The sequence below is a fragment of the Siniperca chuatsi genome, linkage group LG17 (genome assembly GCF_020085105.1).
Source record: "Siniperca chuatsi isolate FFG_IHB_CAS linkage group LG17, ASM2008510v1, whole genome shotgun sequence".
Lineage (NCBI taxonomy): Eukaryota > Metazoa > Chordata > Actinopteri > Centrarchiformes > Sinipercidae > Siniperca > Siniperca chuatsi.
The window spans coordinates 16,860,675-16,877,296 of NC_058058.1; the positions used below are offsets into that span (position 1 = coordinate 16,860,675).

Below are 16,622 nucleotides of genomic sequence, written 5' to 3' on the forward strand. Positions count from 1 at the left end.
TAACTGACTGACCAACAAAACAACTACTACATGTTCTCTTCCCTCTTCCCTGTAGCAGTGTAAACAGTGCAAGAGCTACACAACAGGATGACAGATAAAATGCACGACAACAGGGCTTGACAGGAAAAGCAGGCTGATATTTGGACCCATTTCACTAAGCTTTACAAGCAATGTTAAGCCATTAAGGTGAGGGCTAGATTTTTAGATGGTGGTGGTTCATGTAGTGACATTTTTCCAGATTAATAATTCTACCACCTTGGTCAGACTCTTCACCACTGTAGTCACTTGCTTGCTTTCACTCTCATTCATTCAGGTGCTGCGTGCAGTCTGACTCACACAACAAAGTTGAACTCGCAGTAGCTGTCAATATGAATGGGCCAACCTGGGGTCACGACCCTCGTCCTGATTTAGGTTGAATGGAGGTAAAAACACTGCCAGCCTTTGGTAAATAGGTGTTTTTAATTAGAGATGGAAACTTAATTAAATATTATCATTTAAGTATAAGACTCCCCATGAAGAGTGACAAACAGAAAGCTTGCACATCTGGACGACTGAAAGTGCAAGTGAGGGCACGAGGAGAACTGAAACCTAAACTTAACTTTATTTGGCAATTGTGTAATGTAACTGTGTGTAAGTCCTATGGTTTAACAGTTAAGTTAACTGAATTACACTGCAGGAGGCAGGAGTATCTTGTAACGGTGACAACCAGAGATTAATCTGTGGCAGCAGTCCCATTACTTTAGATGCAGGTTCTTATTCTGTTCCTGATGTTTTAATTTTGGTTATGGAGCCTGACACACCAAGCCAAACAAAGAACTAGTCCTAATGATATGCTGACTCATTCTCCTGCAACTGAGCACGTCACAAAGACTAAAGGCGATGGACAGCTGACCGCTGACATGCATGTGTGTTCTGTTCCTGTGTGAAAAGTACACTGGTCACAAGTCTGTATTCTTGAGACAAAAACAGCACGGAAATAAAACAAAACCAACTAGCCAGTCATTTATACACTGCTGTGAATCTGATCAAACTATCTTAACAGATGATTACCATGAAACATGCACGATCGGCCAAATGCCAAAAAAATGTTATACTTGAATATTTCGACGTCAACATCAAGTGTCACAGGAATACTTGCTGTGATACTTGATTTAAATTAAAAAAATAAAAGAGGAAGTAAAAGAGGAACAAATGAGATAGTGTGGCTTAATTATTAAAAGGTCTATTTGTGGGAGGGATTTTTTTTATTGACAGGTTATATTCATAACAAGTGGGACTACCGACAAACTTGCAGTAAATAAAATGTCACGTAACAGGTGAAAGTGTGGATAGAAATGTGTTAAATTAAAAAATGTTTTGTTTAATTGTGCTATTAGCAGTTCATTACCCACCTATAACCATCTAAGAATGATACTTACTACCTCCTCCCCCTCAGAGTTCCCAGAGGACTCTGAAGATGTGTCTTTATAACTTCGCTCAGTCTTCCTTTTTCTTTTACGGCTCTTGTCATCCTAACAGACACAAGATTTACATCACAATCACGAATGCTTTACAACACCTGGACTCAAAGACCCAACTTGACTGGGGGGAAAAAAAGGGGACACGAAATGCAATAACTTTATATTTCAGCACTACACATCTGTGGAAATACACACAAGGTCAGCAAAAATTAACACCATCAAAAACTGAGTTACTCAATAAGAGTAAATTACCTTATCTTTGTCCCCTTCTTCCTTGATTCTTTTCTTTTTCTTCTTGGGAAGAAAAACAACATTTAGATGAAACGCTGGCATTTTAAATAACTTGAAGTCACTGTAGGACAATTGTTTGCACAATTTCAACACCACAACCTGATTCTACTGAAGTGTACTGAAACAAGGTAAGCCAACTGTGCTACTAAAAAAAAAGAAAAACCTTGCTTTCAGCATCAGATTCTTCCTCTGAGCTGTCTGATGCTCTTCTAGCCGACGACTTCTTTCTCTTGCGCTTTTTCTTCACACTCTTCTTTTCGTCCTGTAGACAAATAGAAATGCAATCAAACCGTGTAGTGCTGCCTTATGTATAAAACTATTTTATGGATTTGAAGGATTGCTCAGGGAACAGATCACAGCCTTCTTAAAACTGATCAGTTTGAGCTATAAAGTCCAAGTTATTTCTGGTTATTACCAACCAATTCCACTGCTCTAAAAAGCAAGAAACTATTCCTAGAATTAACATTTAACAGAGCGTCACAAGCAAACAGCAGCCAAGCAGAGAAACTTTGGATCTTAACAATAAGTGGTAACACAAGTTGAAGTCTGTAATGACGTACCTCATCTTCAGATTCTGAGGAGGAGCTGCTGGAGGAATCAGAACTCGATGAGGAGGAGGAAGATGAAGAATGCTTGACCAAAACACAATGAAAGCAGGGTTCATTAGACTTGAGGTTATTCGCTTGTTTGGGAATTGGAACACTACAGTAAAAGGATTCAATAAGAGACCATCTCAGAGGACACAGTGTGTGTGTGTGGAAGTATTGTGGCACAGCAGGCCATCAAAATACTGGAGGTCTCTCCTCACCCTGTTGGATTTCTTCTTCTCTTTCTTCTTTTTCTAAACACAAATGAAAAGTTAAAGTGAGTAAAGATGAGTTTTAAGACTGAGATAATTCAAATGTCCGATTAAGGAGACACCATACCTCTTTTTTCTCTTTTTTCTCCTCTTTTTCCTTGTCTGTTGTCTTTTTGTCTTTCTCTTTGTCACTTCCACCTAACAACTTCTCTCGGTTTTTTGCCAGTTCTTTCCTCCATTTCTGAAAATAACATTAAATATCTGAAAAAAAGATTCATCTACTATATTGCTAATTGTTCCCCATATGCAGCTACACCTTCATCCAAATATAAACAGCTTTGTAGTGCAGTTAAGAGACTGCCATAACTGTACACATTATGCTTGACACTCATAGCCTGAACTGAAAATAATGTGACAAAACTGGTGGTGACCATTAAAAAGGTCAAAATGTCAGTCTACACAATACAAACATACATCGTTCATTTTGTCCTCAAAGTCAGCCAGGGCTCGAGAGCCCTTCTTCTTCTTCTCCAGCTGCTCCTTTAATTCCTCCCTGATGAAGAGACAATAAATCAATTGTAATACAAGTTATAATGTAAAGCTTGTCAGCAGACATTTGGGAGGATAATGTCTACGCAAACTGAACAAAGCGCCTGTCACCTTCAGCTCTTCATCTCACCACTTCACAGGCTGCGGCTTCTTTTAACATTCCTCCCATGCAGTGCTTGAACTGATCCTCCACTTCTCCATCAACAAGAATTTACAGTAAACAGACAACGCATGACTCAATGGCTATATTCATTTCCAGCATTTGTTTAATGTATCAAGATTCTTCTGTTTTCCAAATAGTTTCCGTTATAATAAACCATAATTCATTTACGTCCCTTAACTAATATTGTGGTACCAGACATAGGTATTTTATGCCCCCTTTACTTTTTAATATTGCATTGAAAACACATTGCTCTTTGCATAATGCAGAGGGAACTTTCATACTGGCAGTGGCGTATAGCAGATAATGAATTAAATGTGCCCCCTTGTGGCTAAGAATGGAGTTCATTTCACGTGAGACTCCAATTATTGGAAACAATTTGCTTGCAGAAAGCAAAATTATTTATGGACAGTGCCTTTTCTCACTAGCAGATACGTTTTGAATGTTTCATGGGAGGACCAGTAAATGTAAATACACAAGTAAAAGGATTAGATGATGAGGTTGACAGTTTAATCTACATAATCTATAATAGATGCATTGGGGCAATGAATGAACCAACCCCTAGTTCACACACAGCTATCAAATTCCAGAGGACGTCCATCTCTGCTCTCAATCTTCTTTGGCAGCGCTGTCGTGAGAGCACCCTGTCCTGGAGTAATGCTGGTGTTGCAACTATACCGACTCAAATCCATTAGGTAAAACACTATTAAAAAAAGTGAAAGCTGTCATATTTTTTGGTGCTGTGACTTTAAATATGAACAAGTCAATGTCACTCAAATTCTCTATGTAGGAAAAACATAAGGATGCATTGAGAACCAATAGGGCTTTTATGCTGAGCTAATAAGGAACAAGTGTTATTACATCAAACTCAAATCTGAAAACCCTTATTTAAGTGAGGGTTTAATCTAAAATAATTTCTGTCCATGTTGCACAAACCAGACATTGATGCGGGTCAGAATGCAAAGTGATGTCTGTCTTAAAAAGGATCCGCTGCCCTGACACCAACCCCAGTTTACCGAAATAGCATTGAATGAATGATAAAGTACAGACTTTTGCACTCAACAAGGATGGTGGTCTTAATCCCAGACTTGTAAACATTAATAACTTTTTTAGCTGAATAAAAACCCATCTGCAACATCTCGGAACCCACACACCATAAGTAAAACCCAATCCAATGAGCTGTGGCTAGTTTTACATTCACTGTAACAGTTTCTTTGATCTTAGCCTGAAAGACAAGTGCTTGTTCTGGCTGTCTGTAGGGAGAACCATGGATAAGAAAACAGCACATCCTCCCAGCACCAACTTCTTAAAGGTCTACATTTAGCTGTGACATTAAACAGCATGGATGCAACATAATACTTAAATAACAGGGGGGGGGCGCAGCTGTGAGAAAGACGCTTGTCTCTTTCTGTTACCAAGGAGCAAATATTTATGTCAGGGCAGGCCAGTGAGGAGGTCTCTCACCATGTTGGTCGAGGTCTGCTTAAATAATCTTGTATGGTTGGTCCGGAGTTCTGTGCCGGTCCCCTGGCTCGAGCAGCAGCAATGGGGTTAATGTAAGCCTGGAACACCAAACAAAAGAAAGCATTTTGCACATTTATAATGGACGTTATTAAAATACACCCAGATGACAGATTATTAGGCACAGAGATTAAACATTTACGCCGTTAAACAGTATACTGCAATATAGTTCTACAGCACCACATACTGTGCATCCCCAAAATAACCATAGAAAAGGAACTAACACCTTTCTAAAACAGTTTAAACAAAAACCTCATTGTACATTATCATTGTCACCTCATTGAAGATAGGATTTACTGCAGGGCCGTTGCATCAGACTACAACAGTTTTAGGTAGGTGTACCTAATAATCTGTCATAGAAGTGTACCTAACGATAATACCTCTCAGCAATCCTATTTGCTTTATAAACAGAATAAATATTCAGAGAACACATGCAACGTTAGCAAGAGAAAATATGTGCATCAGTGATAAAATGGTTAACTTAGCATTAGCAAACCGCTAACGTTAACCAAACACACTCGACTAACGTTAAGACACACTTGCCATTAGTTCAATAACGTTAGGTCCCTGCTAGTGTTTCAAGGCTGTGTATATATAGACTCAAGAAGCATCGAAAAACAGTGCGCAATACCCCCACGTCAAAACACTGTCCAAAATGTTATGAGGTAACGTTAATGTTAGCATTTGCAGATTTGCGAAAATCCACGAGTGCTGGTCGAGCCATTTGACGTGAGCTACAACACGATGAACCTAGCAATACAAACCTAGACTGTGTTCTATCAAATGAAAAAACATTCTGGTGTATTTTTAAAAGGAAATATGTTGACGCTTGGCTTAAGTAACCACTGTCTAACGTTAAGCCCAGCATCAGAATACCTAGCGGAGGCATACATTAGCTAGCCAACGCTAGTTGCTACGCTAACGCTAGGCTCTGCTTGTGTTTAGCCTAGCTAGCTTACCAAATGTACCCGTATATCGACAGTTTCTCAGTTTTGTATAAATTGATTGAGTGTAATATAACTCACCACTCTATTGTCTCTCTTGCCCATGTCGAGTTAATAATGTAGAAACATATCCAACTGAGAGAAAAACCATTAGTGCTACCTTGCTAACATTGACCTAGCCACATCAGACTTAATGGAAGCTCTTCTTCTTCTTAATATTTTTTGGCGGTTGGCAAACAATGAAATGGTGTATTATCGCCACCAACTGGTGTGGAGTGTGCATTGGGACGCTACATTTTAGCCGCTAACACTAATAATAATTAACTGTTCTATCAATTCTCCCCTATTTTGTGTGGTTTCTTTTGCAAATTTATCTGCCAATTAATTTACTTTGATTCCAGTATGTGCTGGTATCTATAGAAATATCACAGTCACTCCCATCATTTCAATTCTGTGTAATCTCTGTTGTAATTCTATGAAAATATCTGGTCTGCTTGTTGAATGGTTGTATCTCAAACTATTATCACTATCAATATTTTGTGCATACCCTCAATGTTATGGCTTCAACCTCAGTTTACATGCTCCTTCACAGTACACGTTCTAGCTTTGAAAGCAGCACTTATTTATAGTGAAACAGACTGATAACACAAATTCAATGATACAAAAAATATTCATTTATTTATAAAAAACGTGTTCTCATGCTGGTATGAAATAGAAGCATATTGTTGAGAAAAGACTGTGTGGCAGAATACAAGTATTCTAACAAATTACAACATAAATTGTGTTGCATCTAAAACCTCATTCCAAAAATGAATACCTACACATTCACTAGAATGATTCATTAATTTGTCAATCACACTTACAAATGAGTCAAAAACAATGTTCACAAAAAGCTGCTTTTTATTCAACTGGTGCAACACAATAATAAGACACCAATGCCAGCATTCATACATAAGTATAATGCCATGATTGTGTTTTCCTAGTCTCCATTGCCATATGTTAAAAAACAAATGTGACAGAGGAACATGTGTGTAATTTGACTTATATGTTGGTGTCAAAAGAGTGAAATTTCTAAAAGCTCAACAGTGGACTTCTGTTTTATGTTATGATATTGAAATGTATTACAAACTGGTTAACTCATGATAAAAGTATACAGTGATTGTATCAAGTGTAATGAGGCTAAAGCAGTCATTATTTTAATTGTAAACTATGTCTAAAGTACTTGGAGCTTTCATTGCATTGTATGCACCAATGACACCAGATAGGAGTCGTTATCAAATAGAAAATTCACACAGTGCTTAGTCAAGCAGACAATTATAGATGGAGCTATTTTGTCATCGCCATCTAAAGTTGCTGGTAAAAACAGTTCATACAGGCAGTTATCTTAAGACAGTAATGACTACAGTAACATATATTTGATAAATAGGATTGACAGTAGACTATGATCAATGACATGATCGTGGGACAGCTTGAAAGAAAACCTGAAGGAGTTGTGATGTGGTCAGTTAGTAGCCCAGGGATGTGCAAACTGTGCCCGAAAAGTTCGGACATCCATAAAAAGAACCTGAGAAAGTCAGAGAGTGTGTCTGTGTGTGTGTGCTAGCAGCACTACCTGTTAAGAAAACGTAAACCAGTGTTAAAATATGTTACTGTTCTGCAAGAACTACTACATACAAAAATACAACTCTGCATAACTTGCTTTTTCCTTGCTGGTAAAAACTGGATTTGAATACAACGGGACATGGCAGTAAAATAAAGCAAAAACTGTACACAAAATATTTGTGCATTATTTCATTATCAAAACCACTGTAAAATTCGTAGTCATTCTTAATCCAAATTAAATTCAACAAGCACCCACAGAGCCCAACCAACATTTTCAATAGACAAAATACTCTTGCCATACAACATTCCACTGACCCTCGCTACTCTACATCTATCCATTTTTACGACATATCTATGGGCTGACAATGCGTGTATCAAAAGTTTTCTATCATTACAGCTTGTACTTAGCACTCTATACTGTACAGTACCAATGCCTATACTCTATACATTCCTTACATTGACAAACTATTCTTACACAAATTCTAGAATCATCTAAAGAATTGGTGTAATTGGTGTAAGAATATTGTATGCCCCAGCATCTTGATGAAAACAAGTATATAAGACTTGTCAATAAAATTAAAATTAAATACATAATATTGGCGACACTATTCTGTGCCAAATGTATTCATGTTGAATAGTGCTGGTGGGACTGTCACCACCTATTGCAAGCCTGTGCATTACTGTATCATTCGGATAGTACATAATAATTGTATTTTATAATGATAAAAGCCCATGATGGCAGACTAGAAGCAAGTCATAAACACCAAGTAAGTGGCAGGAACGTTTCTATAGGGTTCTTTCATCATTGTCTCAGCACGATATCAGCCCATTATGATGAGTTCCTTGAAGATCGCAGAAACCATTAGAATCCCGCTACTGGTCTGCAGTTACTCAGGACATCCTCAAGGTGGCAGTAACATAATACATGTAGAACTGAAATGATAAGTCACAACATGGCAGTGAGTGGCTGGCTTGTGACGCCTAATAACATTTCGATAAGTAGGTGTGTGACATGAGCGTGCTAATGTCAGTGGTAGTGCACACACTAAATGTTGTGTACGTATCTGTGAGCGTGCTTGTATTGTGTATCTGCTTACTGCACGCACCCACAGTAAGTGTGAAAGGCAGGTGAGGTCCATGCTGTCCACCCAGGCTCCTGCATGGTCCGGTCCCCCAGTCAAAAGGGCTCTTGCAAGGCGAAACACTGTTCATAAAGAGTCTTCTGCTTCATGGCCTCTACAGTCCGTCTGCCCACGAAACAATCATCAACATTTAACAACCTAAAAGCAGCAATTACAATCCATCAGTTCATGGAAGGAGGATAGCTTTTGTGCATTGTTCGGGGGACGAGAGCGTTGGTGTCATCTTTCTTGACACTATCTTCACCCCGCTCTTTAGGACTATTTGCCTAGAGCTTTGTACATTGACTATAAAACGTATTTGCCCCCTTGGTCTATTTCATGTTTTGCACCAAATCACAGTTGATTAAGCTTTTTTTGACACTGATTATCAGAAACAGGTCTCTTTAAAAGTCAAAGAGGAAACAAATCTCTACAAATGGATCTGAATGACAGAGTAAGGTTTTCCCATCTTAACTACGACACTTAATTTAGCACTGGTGCAGCCAACTGTTGCTGAATAATAGGTAGAATGGCGATAACCTGTGTGTAATCAAGATGTGATTTATTAGTTAAATGCGCATGTGTCTGCAGGGCCCAACAGCTAACATAGACTACACTATGAAAACAGAAACATCAAACTAATCTACACCAAGGTTATTGAAGGTACCCATCAGTAGAGGGATACCAGTAAGATATGAAGGCACTGAGTATTGAGTACAGGTCTGTCTAGAGCAGGTCATCCTCAAGGCAATGGTTTGGAAGGCCACAATGAGGTACACTGAAGGAGGAACAGGGTTGAACTGAGATGGGAGATTTTGAGCCTACAGCAACTGCTGCCTGGGTACATAAACTGTGGAAAAATCTCATGACATTTCAGCTTGCATTTGCACAAATGCATGTGGGAGTGAAAAAAGGCATCATGGTGGGATGACACCAAAATCAAGCTTTTTGGCCAACAAACTAAATGCTATGCAAAGCCTGGTGTTGGTAGCATCATGTTGTTGCAATGTGTCTTTGCAGCAGGCCCTGGAAGGCTTGTGAAGGTAGAGGGTAAAATACAGAAGAATCCTGGACGAAAACCTGCTGCCATGTTGGGAGAAGACTTGTTTTCAAGCAGGACAACAACCCTAAACCCTAAAGCTGCACATGACTGTCTTCAAAAGGACAACACTCAAGTGGCCAAATCACAATCCAGACCTAAATCCAACCAAGAATTTGTGGCAGAACTTGAAACCTGCTGTTCAGTCAAGCTCACCATGCAACTTGACAGAGCTTTACGACTTTTGCAAAGAAGAATGAGGGAAACTGCAATATCCAAACGTGCAAAGCTGATGCAGATTTAACCACAGACTCAAGGCTGTAAATGATGCCAAAGGTGCTGACTTGAGGTGGCGAATATGTCTGTATCAATCACTTTGTGTTCTATATTACTATAGTACTTAAATTACATCGATTTCTACAGATTTATTTTCACTTTGACATTTAAAATGTATCTGTTGATCAGTGTCCAAAAAGTTTAATTAACACTTTGATTTAATGCTATAAAAGAACAATAAAACATGAATAACACCATGGTGGGGTATGCAGAATACTTTTTATAAACACTGTATGGGATGATTGAGGGTGAAAGAGGATGGTTAGGCAGTCCTCTCCTCCATAGTGGGCTTGTTGCTGGGGATCGGCTGGGCCGCGTACACACTTCTACTGTGGCTGTCCACACTTTGAAAGTAGGGGTGGCTCAGTGCAGCAAAGGCCGATATCCTTCTGGAGGGGTTGAAGGCGAGGAATTGCTGCAAAGAGAGGAGAAAAAGAAGAGGTGGATTAATAAATAAAGTAGATAGGAACACTGGCCGATTAATGTATAACTGCAATATTGTGATATAAAGAATGTATGGTCAGATTTCTAGGTTTTGAGAAAATGGTAAATCACAAGTACTGCGTGATGAATTTGGATTGGTTTGGACAGAGGCTCGTACCACCCACCATTAAGAGGGCCCGTCCTTGCTCGTCCATGTCTGGAACCAAGTCCTCTATTTGCTTAGGGGGCCGGGGGGTGAAGGCACTCTGTGGTAGGGCCACTTCCTGGGGCCAGTCTTCTGCTGAAGGTACCCCTACAACACTGTGGAATGATAATGGTCACCAGTGCCTTCACCATCAGCATTTTATTGGACTGACTGTCTTATTTCTATGGACAGTCCAATAAAGTTTTGAGAGCTTTAATCCAGTGTCTAGATACTCTTCATTTTCCCAAGTTGTACATTCATTCTCAAGAAAACATAGGACCTCAGAAGCTGTAACAGGAAACACAGCCAATAATACTTACTCAAAAATCTTTCCCAGCTGATCAACATCTGAGTTTCCTCGAAATAGCGGTCTGGGAAAGAGAAAATAAACACAGTTTAGTTCAACTGTTGTCGATGTCTTCATATATTGTGCTGCACAAAAAAACAAAACATGTAGATATAGAAAAAGGTTAAAATACATTTGGTTACAAGTGTAAAGCATTAATTATGTTTTCTGAGCCCTGATGCTCACTATGCCACGGTAAACTGCCGACTTACAGCCCAAAGATATAAGCTATTGGCTCAAGGCAAAGTGGAATGTGTGACTCTGATGTGAGCGTTTGAAGTAGCCACACACTCGCATCTCATGTAGTCAGGATTGTGAAGCAGTGTTGTAGTACCACTGAAGAGGGGAGGGAGGGAGGTATAAAAGGAGGGAGGAGAGCGGCAGCAGGGCTGCTGGTGGTTCTTGTGGCTTTGGGCCGTCTTTGGATGCCCGTGGGCGGCCATGTCTGCCCTGGCACCCGCACAAATTCCAGTAGTCATCATCAGCACAAGCCTGCCGGCCGCCGCACAGGACAGAAAAAGCCTATTTATTCCTTGTGTGTGTGTGTCTGTGTGTGTATTTACTCTCTGTGTGTGAATATGTGTAGGAAAGTGGGAGGGAGAGGCGTGTGAAAGAAAAGTTGGATTATTCTAAAAGAAAGAGGTATGGGAACTAGACCATCCTGCTTAAGTTCCTCTGAAAGGAAATAATGAGATGTTGCTGTCAAAGAGAGGGCTTTCTTCTACCACAACACTAACGATGGTATGACTTTTTGAATAAATGACATTACTTTTCTAAATGTGTTACTCCCAAAATTACTGCATGAAATGTACTAGGGTCAGAGAGGTTGAAAGCATCTTTCTGTTATATTCTACTTGTTTAAGATGATCAGTCACCAGCAGATGTCAATGTAATGCAGGATATTGTGACAGGTGTGCTTGTATGCATGTGTGTATGCATTCTGTATCCAGGCCTCAATACAGTTCAAGTGCACCCCACTTAACTGAAGTCAACGGACTGGCTAGCCACCATGTGCTCCCTGTGTTTTCCCACTTGCAGGAAGCCGTGCATAGCTCAACACCCACACCTTCCTACAGACTCAGACACTGGGAAATTAGTCACACAGAGGTATTTTGCAAATTTTTACAGTGACAGCAAACTCTGTCACATGCTTTAGTTCGGAAGTAGAATTGAGATGGTCTGTGTCAATTATTCACTGGCATCCTTAACTAATGGATGTCTCAGTGTTTCTTTACTCTTGAAACTGCTTTAAACATCTGACTTTGAAAGAGGATCACACCACATGTGCAGGTCTTTCGGGGTAAAGCACTACGCTGAGGTTTGAAAGCCATTTAAGATCAGACCAAACCAGTTCTGACTGTTGCAAAAGAAGAAAAAAAAAAAAAATCACCTACAGCAAAGTCATCGTGCCAAAACAAGTAGGGCTGATAATTCCAAGAGGTCCATTTTTAAACCTGGAGTGGTTTGTTGGTTTGTTGGAAGGGGATAACTGGATTCACATAGAGCTGGCCACTGGCATGCACACACAGTCAACAGTCGAGTGCAAATGCACATTTGCATACACTCAAGCAAGTACACACACAAGGGTGTACAAATGCACACACGCGCGAAAGGGATTGTTTCCCACTCTGAGATTAGCCTGTGCACATATGTGAGCATACATACGTACAGAAACGGGTGGCAGTGAAAGGAGGACTGAGACTGAGGACTGAGACTGGGTTGGGACAGGCAGCTGAGTCACGCTTCCTTTAGTGCCAACACGGCTCTGTCCCTCATTCCACTGAGACAACCTCTGGAATGTGTGTGTGTGCATGTTTGCACGTGAGAGCGTCAATCTGTCTGGGTGGGAAACGAAGAGAGAGAAATGGAGTGTGTGCTTGAGTGTGACTTCTTGCATTTAAGCCTTTGTCAGTGTGAACTGTGTGGACTCAGCACAAGTCTGTACTGAATTTGGATGTACTGTATATCTAAGTGTGTGTTTGTGTAAAGCACAAACACACGTGCATGTAAGGTTGCGTCTTTGAGGATTTATCAATTGCGTTCCAAACTGTGAGAAAGTCAACACGGATGTGGGGCCTCTCCTGGACCATTAACACAACACATTCAACCTTTTCGTTTGGAGGAATGTCAACAAGCAGGCGCTCTCTCTCCCCCATTCACTCAAACCATGACTCACCCAGACACTATCCCAGCCATGCAGATGCAGACTTGTATGATATTTGCTCAAATTCCTTTGACAACAAGTTCCCAACTATTCTCGCTATAGTAGATAGTCATTAAAAGAGTTTCTTTTACAATGGAATGTATGATAATGAAAGTGGAGAGAGGAGAGGAAGGTGCTTGGGGGGAAAAACCTTTAAAGTTTCATGAGTCATAATGTAAAAATGTTTTGAGGTTGGAGTTGTACTTTTCTGACCTGCAACATAAGGTGACAGGGTGAATTAAGGTTGTCACTGCTCAGTGGGGCTCTAACTTAGGGCTTTAACTAACGCGTATTTTAATTATTTCATTACAAAAGCTGACCACAATTTTCCAAGGTAACGTCAGGTCGCTTGTTTTGTCCAGCCAACAGTCCAAAATCAAGAGAAATTCAATTTACAAGAATAAAAAACAAAATATAGCTGCAAGCAGCAATTCCGGGGTTCAAGTCAACACAGACCGTTAGAAGTTTAAAGCTTTTGATCTGGACCTGGTCAAATGTGGCCTAGATGTAACAAAAGCAGTGACATCTCCCTTTTTTGCATTTGATTCATAGTCCTATTTCGTGTTATGCCAAGCAAATTATTATAATTTTTTTTTGCATTTGTAGCGCCCCCTAGCGGTCGATTTTTTGCTGAGCCAAGCCCCTTTTGAAATTCATTGGTCAATATCTTGAAAACTAAATAAGATAACAAGATTTATACAACTTTTCATAAGCTTTGTCCAGTGATGAACGGTTTAGGAGGAGATGTCAAAAATGTGCTTTTCAAAAAATTACAAATGGCGGAAAATGTAGTTAGGTGGGCTTGTGTGTTCCAGGAGGGTTTTTTTGTAGAGCACGTTGAGATGGACTTGCGTGAGGAATTTCAAGTCAGTCGGACTTAGTGTGAGGGGCGTGGTCTATTCAAAATTGCATTTTTGGGTCTTAATTACAGCACCACCATCTGGCCGATTGAGCTCATATTTCTGTGGAAGCACTTGCACATCATTTCCAGTTATTGGGCTAAGTTTCGTGTTTCTAGCTCATTCCAGCTCACGGCAATTTGAGTCGCGGCATAAGACAAAAAATAATAATAAACCAACAAAATTCAATAGGGTTCGGGGCTGGAACCCTAATTAAAGCAAGAAGTCCTCTCATTTGAGAAGAAGAAACCAGCAAACGTTTGCCATTTTTACAAGATCAAATTAATCAAGTAGTTGGCAATTAATTTATGTCCATAGACAAACGACCAATCGATCGATCAATCGACTAATTGTGCAGACCAGATTTCTAAACTGATGTATTCATTCATTCCCAGAAATAGGCATTTAATCTAGGTACCAATTATTCTCAGACAATTAAACCACCAGTGGGGATGTCTGGTTCGTTGTACCTAAGATATCAATGATTATAATCTCCAATTCAACAAAACTGCAAACCAATAAACTGTTTTCTCATCTTCTCTTGTTCTGCACTTTCCTTCAATCATGCTTTCTCTTGCCTTCTTTCACTGCTTCTCCCAGGTGCCCTTTAATCTCTAACAGGTGGCCTTTTAAAAAGCCATCTTAATCACCTGCAGAGCGATCAAGAGAAAGAGAGCAAGAGCGAGATTGTGTATGTTCTGTTCATGGCCATCAAAGGGCTCTGCCTTGCCTTCCGCCTTAAGGCAAAGCTGGACAGGTGCCAGATTGTGAAAACACACACATGTACACACCAAAGCTTTTTACAGCTTATTGTGTCAGGGTGAAAGAAGTACCTTAACCTAGACAACACACATGCACATAGCTCACTGCTATCAGACAAAGTTCGCCAACCCCACTTTGTGATTGCTTTTAAAGGAACACTTCATGGAACAAGGACAGACCTCTTTTGCACATAATACACACACCATGTTACTTTATGTTGGTTATTTGGCTGTACGATGCTCACTCACAGGTTAATTTGCCACCAATTCTTTGGTGCATGGTTAAACATTAGAAAAATTATGCAGCCATGATATGCACTTCAACTTCGCACTGTTCATGATGTGTTAACACATGTTGAGTATGGCAGAAAGAACATCTAATTGCCATTCACCTCAAGGAGTCAAAGGCTTGACTGAGGTGCAAATGTGAATTGTGAATACATTAACTCTATAACTAGCAGCCTATCCTCCATCCAAACTTTACCTGTACCCAGTTGAAATCATAAAACAAAAAAGTGAAATGTTGCACACAAATAAAACTGCAAATCTGAATGAAATTATTTTTTCCAGTTCAAAATACAACCAGATATATGTTTTTATAGCTGGCTCTCTAAACATCCATGTCAAAATTTGGAACCTAGACATTTCTTCAGGGTCTAACAACTGTTGTTAAGTCTTATCCTGGCATATGTCAGATCATGCCTTTACATCTAAGTAGGGCTACAACTAATGATTGTATCCATTATGGATTCATCTGCTGATTATTTTCTTGATTAACTGATTTATTGTTTGGTCTATAAAATGTCAGGAAATAGTGAAAAATGCACAATTCCCTAAAGCCAAGTTAATGCCACCGAATTGCTTGTTTTGTTCAGCCAACATACCAAAACCCAAAGATTTTTAATTAACTATCACACAAGACAAAGAAAAGCAGCAAATCCTCACAACTCAGAGGCTGGAATTCTGAGAAGCTGGAATTAGAAAATGAGTCAAAAAAGAGGTATAGAATCATAGTGGGCAACAAAGACTGCTCATTGAGCACCTTCGAAGATTAAGTGAAACTATTGGTACTACTCTTACTGATAGACAAAAAATATATATAATAAAACATAATTTGTGAAATGGACAGAGTGGGAATACATGCAACAACATTGGATAGTTTACAGTGGAACATGTTTGTTTGAGCTTAAATGCACCATGGCATACTTTAGATATTTTCTCATTTGGTGTTTTGTTGATGGTTGTATCTAACAGGTAAGTCCCAAAAAAATCGCCCATAGGTGTTTAATTAGACTGACATCTGGTGACTGCGAAGGTCATAACATATGACACACACAGTTGTTATACTTATCAAACGATTCAGTGACCCCCTTTGTCCCTGTATGGAAGCATCTTCCTTCATTATGTTTCTCTACAAATTTAATTGTCATCCGTCTATATACACGTGACTACACAGTCTCGTCACCCTGTGTCACCCTTTGCCACTAAAGCCTATATATTCCACAGGCAGCGTGGGTCGTTGTGTGTGGCTGTGCATGTTGGTGGGTGAGGACGGTTGGGGAAGGAAGCATAAATTACAGACATGGCTGCTCCTCCTGGCACTGTGCCCTACCTCAGAAAGACTGTTCTTATCTACTCAAAAGCACACTACTACAGGCTGGCTAGACTTCAGTTCACTGTTGATTACAAGACATGGCTCTATACCTACTATGGCACATAAATATTAACATTAGATTGATGCTGTGATGATAAAATATGTCCTTATGTCCTGGAAAAGTCTTTTTTCCTTCCATGGGCAGGCAGTTGAACCTTTTTTTCTCCTTTCTTTCTTTCTTTTTTTTTTTTTTAGAAAAATGGTCCGTTATTAGCTTGGCTCTCCAGTGTGTGAAGTTCGTTAGACCACAAACTGACAAATACCTATAGCAAGAAGCAGAATCTTGACTTGCATGCTGCAACCACAGCA

At 39.7% G+C, this 16,622-nt stretch overlaps 2 protein-coding genes across 5 annotated transcripts in view; both read right to left on the bottom strand.

Moving 5' to 3' along the window:
- fam133b (family with sequence similarity 133 member B) overlaps positions 1-5,962 on the bottom strand; it is a 7,652-nt gene extending 1,690 nt beyond the window's left edge. Inside the window, exons 1-9 of one of the 3 annotated variants that reach the window (XM_044171014.1) lie at positions 5,806-5,962; positions 4,724-4,821; positions 3,025-3,103; positions 2,678-2,791; positions 2,560-2,592; positions 2,312-2,383; positions 1,915-2,013; positions 1,713-1,751; positions 1,419-1,511 (exon numbers count right to left, since the gene is read on the bottom strand). In XM_044171014.1, coding sequence (XP_044026949.1) covers positions 1,419-1,511; positions 1,713-1,751; positions 1,915-2,013; positions 2,312-2,383; positions 2,560-2,592; positions 2,678-2,791; positions 3,025-3,103; positions 4,724-4,821; positions 5,806-5,829 — 651 coding nt within the window. In that variant the 5' untranslated portion in view covers positions 5,830-5,962. Of the gene's footprint in view, positions 1-1,418; positions 1,512-1,712; positions 1,755-1,914; positions 2,014-2,311; positions 2,384-2,559; positions 2,593-2,677; positions 2,792-3,024; positions 3,104-4,723; positions 4,822-5,323; positions 5,542-5,805 lie in introns of those variants that run through there. The other 2 variants (XM_044171012.1, XM_044171015.1) reach the window with 2 other exon arrangements.
- Positions 5,963-6,606: 644 nt separating this feature from the next.
- The window catches only part of cdk6 (cyclin-dependent kinase 6), a 39,822-nt gene continuing 29,806 nt past the window's right edge, over positions 6,607-16,622 (bottom strand). Inside the window, exons 6-9 of one of the 2 annotated variants that reach the window (XR_006375132.1) lie at positions 10,771-10,821; positions 10,431-10,566; positions 8,433-10,237; positions 6,607-8,259 (exon numbers count right to left, since the gene is read on the bottom strand). Coding sequence is in view for 1 of the 2 variants with exons in the window: in XM_044171011.1 (XP_044026946.1) it covers positions 10,085-10,237; positions 10,431-10,566; positions 10,771-10,821 (340 nt within the window). In the remaining variant the exon portion in view is untranslated. Of the gene's footprint in view, positions 10,238-10,430; positions 10,567-10,770; positions 10,822-16,622 lie in introns of both variants that reach the window. The other variant, XM_044171011.1, reaches the window with a different exon arrangement.